At 37.5% G+C, this 6,315-nt stretch overlaps 1 protein-coding gene across 1 annotated transcript in view; it reads left to right on the forward strand.

Moving 5' to 3' along the window:
* The window catches only part of CFAP44 (cilia and flagella associated protein 44), a 97,653-nt gene that overhangs the window by 38,823 nt on the left and 52,515 nt on the right, over nucleotides 1–6,315 (forward strand). Inside the window, exons 6-8 of the mRNA XM_023728875.1 lie at nucleotides 2,099–2,201; nucleotides 2,488–2,704; nucleotides 4,822–4,936. Of these exons, the coding sequence (XP_023584643.1) occupies nucleotides 2,099–2,201; nucleotides 2,488–2,704; nucleotides 4,822–4,936 (435 nt within the window). The remainder of the gene's footprint in view (nucleotides 1–2,098; nucleotides 2,202–2,487; nucleotides 2,705–4,821; nucleotides 4,937–6,315) is intronic.

The raw sequence follows: 6,315 nt of genomic DNA on the forward strand, positions 1-6,315 counted from the left end.
ACTTTAGGGCTAGTAATAGTTTGTAATAGCTGCAACAATGGGCTCAAGCACAGCAACAATTGCGAGGATGGTGCAGGACTGGGCAATGTTTCGTTCTGTTGGGTCCCTATGAGTCAGAATTGACTCGATGGCACCTAACAACAATAGTTTTGTAAATTTCTGTTTTCTATTTTGTTATAAAATAAGTTGGTTTGAGGTCAATAGTCAGAGGTTTGGTGTCATCAAGAATGCTGATCCTAATCCTCCTCCCCCGGTCTCTGAGCAGTATTATGCACACAGGCCTTCCTCCATGTATGCTGGGTAGTGACAGAGGATGTTCCTCCACGGTCTGTGTCACCTCATCTCTTCTGAAGCAGTTTTCTGGTTGCGACTGAGAAAAGACCTTTGCAAGACTGTGAGAAATGTGCTTTGTGGCATATAAGCTATCCTCCAGAAAAGATAGGGTCAATCTATAGGTTGAGTGTAAATTAAATGACTTACTAGTTTCAGGTCTCTATTAAAAGTAAAGCAAAACACCAAACAAGATACTTAACTCAATAGCAGCTTCCAATCTGAGAGTGCAGAAACTTCTTCACTGACTATGGATGAACCCAGTCCCCCAGAAGGGTAAAGGATTTGCTTGATTCCCCATTCAGAGTTCTGTGACCACACAGCCCATGCAGTATCCTTTTGGAAACTGGGATCTAGATAGATATGGACATAACCCACTTCCATCTATGTCTTTGAAATCCATTATTTCTTACTCTAGTTTGCTCCTTGGCTCTGACACCTGGCTTGAATCCTATCTCTCACAGCTACATGACCTTGGGCACATTACTTGGCCTCTCTGTGCCTCAGCTTCCTCATCAATAAGATGGGAATAATAATGATATCTGAGCTCACAAGGCTGATGTGAAATTTAAGGGAATTAATTCATGTAAAACTTAAGATCAGTTGGCATATAGTAAGCACTCAATAAATGTTAGCTGTTATCAGCATTATCATTATCTCACTAAGCATTCCTCATACTATAAAACCCAAATCTTCTTTCAAGTTGAAGAGATGGAGATTAACTTGAATGGAAGAGCTGGAGGCAGCTTGCCAGTAGGATGCCAGTCTGTTGCAGGTCCGATGCCCCTATGTGTGGAGGCAAAAAGGAGCTACGCTGTCTTGGGTACAGACTTCCAGCGCAATCTATAGCTGAGAACCAATCTCCTTGTCCTTATGCATATAATCACAAGTTGCAAAACAGTAACTGAAAATATAATTTTAGAAGTAGAATATATGTTTTAAATAGCTTATTATTATAGCCTATTTTATATCTATTTTTTGGCTAGCCATTTTTTTCTTTTTGCACATTAGACAAAGATAATACCAGTGAACAAAGATAACAGAAATGAACATACAATTCTATCCAACTAATGGCGATCATTTGAAATGCTGACAGAAATAGTTTATCCAGGCCATGTTTACTCTATTTTCCTCTACACCTGGCTTGGCAGCATTCTATCTTTCTCACTCCTAGTAAGTTTATGTTCATTTGTGGTACATTTGTCCAAGGTGAACATTTTTTAGTTAGGATGGTACTTACTCTATAAACATGAATTTTTGTATGCAAAAATTTAGCTTGACTTACACGCAGGGGGAGCAGTTTGCCTAGTTCAGCGGTTTTCAAAGCATGGTCCTCAGACAAGCAGCACTAGTCTCACCTAGGAGCTTTAGAAATGTAAACGCAGATTCTCAGGTCCTAACCCAGACCAACTGAATCAGAAACCCTGGGGGCAGGGATGGTAATCTGCGTTTTAACAAACCCTCCAAGTGATTCTGATACACACTGAAGATTGGAACCACTGTTCTAGCTCTTCTAATGGCAATTAATAAAACTATAGAGCTAGAAATGACTGTCTTAATGAAAATAAAACTTAAAATGAGAATTCTTCTAGTTTTTATTTTAAATCATATCCATCAAGTATCAGATGCCCACTTCTGAGCCTTGTATTAAAGTGGATCCTAATAAATAAAATGACAAAATATTGGATGCCAAATACCTCCTTAATAGGACTACTATTTATATGAAAATCTTTCTTTTAATATTTTAGTGAGATCTTATTTTTTATAGGTTCACCCCAATAAAACTCACTTCGCAGTAGCTGAAAAAGGATCTTCTCCAAATATTATCATCTATGAGTATCCTTCTCTGAGGCCATACAGAATCCTTCGAGGTGAGTTCAAGAGGATCTTTAAGATATTCCATGTTCAAGGTTAACAAAATTCTGAAGATATAACATTATTGAATCAGCTGGGGTTCTGGAGCGAAACAGAGCCAGTAGGAGATATATAAGATCCATCTGTCTGTCTGTCCATCTATCTCTGTCTGATTATCTATCATGTATCTGTCATCTGTCTATCATCTCTCTCTCTCTGTCTATCTGTATGTTTTTTGTTAATACACTTTTGAAAAGAAATAAATGTTTCCCCTACTCATCAGACTCCCATTCATCCTTCCAGATGGTACTGACTTGGGATATGCCTATGTAGACTTTAACTATAATGGCACCTTGCTGGCGTCTGTTGGCTGCAGCCCTGATTATACATTCACCATCTGGTATTGGGAAGAAGAGCAGCCCATACTGAGGACAAAAGCTTTTTCCCAGGAAGTTTTTAAGGTTACTTTCAACCCTGAAGATGATGAGCAGCTTACTACTTCAGGAACAGGCCACATCAAGTAGGTTGGGTGACCAACACAGGTGCCAGTAGAAATCATCAGAGTATTTTCTGAGAGGATCTAAGAGCTGGAGACTTTTTTGCCCTTGCTGTTAACATTAGGATAATTTCTAAATATGTTAGTTTTCAAACTAACTAGTAGTGTAGCTTTTCAAACTAGATATGTGGGATTTTATCACTGAAGATTATACAGAAGAAAACAGACTTTTTAATTTAGCCTACGGCCTTCTTGTAGGCTTCACCTCCTGAAAGAGTTTGTACAATTTCTTAACAAGTAGCATTGGCATGGTGTTTCCCAGTTCATATGGAGCTGTCACATCTGCTATTAAATTTGTTGTTCAGAGCAATATTGTATGATGGATAAGTCATTTTGATGTCTCTGACTCAAAGTCATCATCTGTAAAACAAGACTCACAAGAGTATCATTCCTGACAAGGGACCCTCAGTTACTGAATGGTGGCAGAGCCTGCTCTTGACCTCAGGTCTTTGAACTCTAAATTCCATACTCTTTTCACTGTATCATATCCCGGTCTCTTCCTAGGATGGAATGATTTTGTCCTTTTCCATCTTTGTTCTATCCTGTCTCATGCGTAACAGCCCACCACTCCAGAGCTGCTCATAACTTGATTCCCAGTATGTATTTATGAGAAAGACATTCTTATTTATCCTAAATTCCTCTTTATTCCATTTAAACCTGGTTTTATTCTTATTCATTTATTAGAAGTACAGCATAATTGACCAGATTTTTAAGTGAAATCTTGGGGGAATTCTTGCTAGGTATAGGCTAAAAAATTCCAATTCCTTACACTTCTCCACCATTTAGTAAAGTGCATATTTTCTCTGCACTGTATCTTTGGGGAAAAGATAGACATTGAACAACTAATTTCATGTGTGAAGTGCCAGGAGAGAAAAGCAGAGCGTATGGAAGCATATGATCAGGGGACCTAATGTAGCCTAAGAGAAGGATGTTGGCCATTTAGGCTTTTGGCTTCATGTTATTCACTTGTTGATTCCTTCCATCATTGATTTTAGGTCTAGCTGGGTAGGCCAGATTCTTTTTCTGACAAAGTCTTCATCGCTTGGACCTTTTATTCGTTCAGACTATTAATAAGAAAATGCTAGTAATATCTAACATTTGGAGCCCTGGTGGTGCAGTGGTTAAGAGCTGTGGCTGCTAACCAAGAGTTTGGCAGTTCAAATCCACAGCCACTCCTTTGAATCACTATGGGGCAGTTGTACTCTGTCCTATAGGGTCGCTATGAGTCGGAATTGACTCTAAGGCAACGAGTTTTTTTTTTTTTTTTAATCTAACATTTATTGATTGTTTTTATGTGTTAGGCACTGTTCTAAGGATTTTTCAACAATCTTATAATATTTCCATTTTATACATGAGGAAATGAAGGCATGGTGTGATCAAGAAAATCACTCAAAGTCATGCAAGTAGTAAGTTAGAATTTTGGAGGAAAGTTTTACATCTTCTAAAACAAAGTTGCCCAATAGAACTTTCTGCTAGGATGGAAATGTTTTGTACTCTCCAATATGGTGGCCACTAGCCACATGTGGCTATTGAGCACTTGAAATTGGCTAGTCTGACTGAAAACCTGAATTTTAAATTTTATTTAATGTTAATTACTTTAAATCTAAATTTAAATAGCCACACTGCCTAGTGGCTACTGCATTTGACAGCAGAGGTCTAAAATATAAGACCCACGAAGGCAGGATTTTTTAATCTATTTTGTTCACTGCTTAATTCATGTTGCCTAACAGGTAGTGAGGAGCCCTGGTGGTGCAGTGGTTAAGCACTCGGCTACTAACTGAAAGGTCGGCAGATTGAACCCACCAGTCGCTCCGTGGGATAAAGATGTGGCAGTCAGCTTCCGTAAAGATTGCAGCCTTGGAAACCCTATGGGGCAGTTCTACCCTGTCCAAAAGGGTTGCTCTGAGTTGGAATTGACAGCAAGTGGTTTTGGGTTTAGATACTTAGTAAATATTAATTGGATGAATGAATGAATGAAATAATATATAAATGACTATGAAATATTTAATGCTTGGATCATGTTAAAATAAAAATAAACAACATTTCTTTCAGGTAGATTCAATCTGTTTCTTGGTTTGCAGGTTCTGGGAAATGGCTCTAACATTTACTGGTCTTAAGCTGCAGGGGTATCTGGGTCGATTTGGCAAAACAGCTACTACTGATATAGAAGGCTACATGGAGCTCCCTGATGGGAAGGTGAGCAACTGATGTATATATACATACATACTTATATATATCTTTATCCATTATACATTCTTAAAAGCTCCTCCAATGTTATCCATTAGTAATAGCAGATACTGTAATTATAAATATAATGAACATTTAATTCTTATCTATAAAACCTCTTAGATTATCAATCAATTTTAATTGATATGTTTCCTTGAAATTTTGACAATCCATATGTGCATATAATTTTCCATTTCTTTTTTTTTTACTAAATATCACATACACATGAAATGTGCAGACATTTTCATATATCAACATAATGACATAGTGACATAGTTGTTACTTTTGATTATGTCATGGAATCACCAATGTTTGTCTTTCTTCTTATTTTCTTTGCCGTGATATTTTGAGAGGATTTACTGGGTCAAAGGTTATATACAATCTCGTGGCTTTTGTTTTTATTGTCAAATTATTCTTCAGAAAGATTGAGCCACTTTACAGAGGCATCTACAACACTGCAACTTCAATCTGTTAGTTTATTGTTTAATATCGTTCGTTTACTTTCTTCCTCTTACAAAATTTATAGGCATATTGTCTGAAATGATAGTTAATTAGAATCAGTTTTTCATTAGTACTGTGTTTAGTTTCCTATTGGGATGAGTTCTATAGTATTGTTTGTGATCATATTTATAAGTAAATACTGGCACACAAGTATTACGCTACCTTTAAGGAACAAATAGCTTACTGGTGGAATAGTCTCAATTCGAAAGTATGGTGTATAGGAGGAAACAAAGATCTTTGGATGCTAGCTAAACTGTATATCCAGACTATAAAATAATGGCAGATTGTTCCAGCTTCAAATTCTGAATACTGTAAGGATTCAGCTAAAATGGAAATGAGTACAACCCTCATGAAAAATGTGGTATAAGATATATCTTTAAAAGATTCAATAGAGTTTGTGTAGCTATAGGGGAGAAAGAAGCCATTTTAAATGGGAGAGCCACAAAAGGAAATGTTCAGAGCTGGAAATAAATATTACACATTTAGAGAGTAGATCAAAAGAAAACACTTTTATGCTGGGAAAGAGTGAGAAATGAGGGTGAGTAACATGGTGGGGTCCTGTTATATGAGGAGTTGAACAGCCAGTCATAACTATTGTACATTTGAAGAGTAGAGGTGCAAATTAAAGAGTGAGGTAAATCTGGCCACAAATGCCAGCCATAGAGGAAGGAAAGCCTGGGGCCTGGAAGGCGAGCTCAGAGGGAAGCTGTTGGTGTCATCTAAGAAGAGAGGATGAGAGCCTAGACTTCTGTCAGGACAAATGGAAAAGGGAAGCTAGACATGGGTGACAGTTCAGAAAGGAATGCCTTGTAGGCTTTGGTGGCTTTAGTCACTGGACAGATGATGCA

Source organism: Trichechus manatus, unplaced genomic scaffold (assembly GCF_000243295.1).
Source record: "Trichechus manatus latirostris isolate Lorelei unplaced genomic scaffold, TriManLat1.0 scaffold00026, whole genome shotgun sequence".
In the NCBI taxonomy this organism is placed as follows: Eukaryota; Metazoa; Chordata; class Mammalia; order Sirenia; family Trichechidae; genus Trichechus; species Trichechus manatus.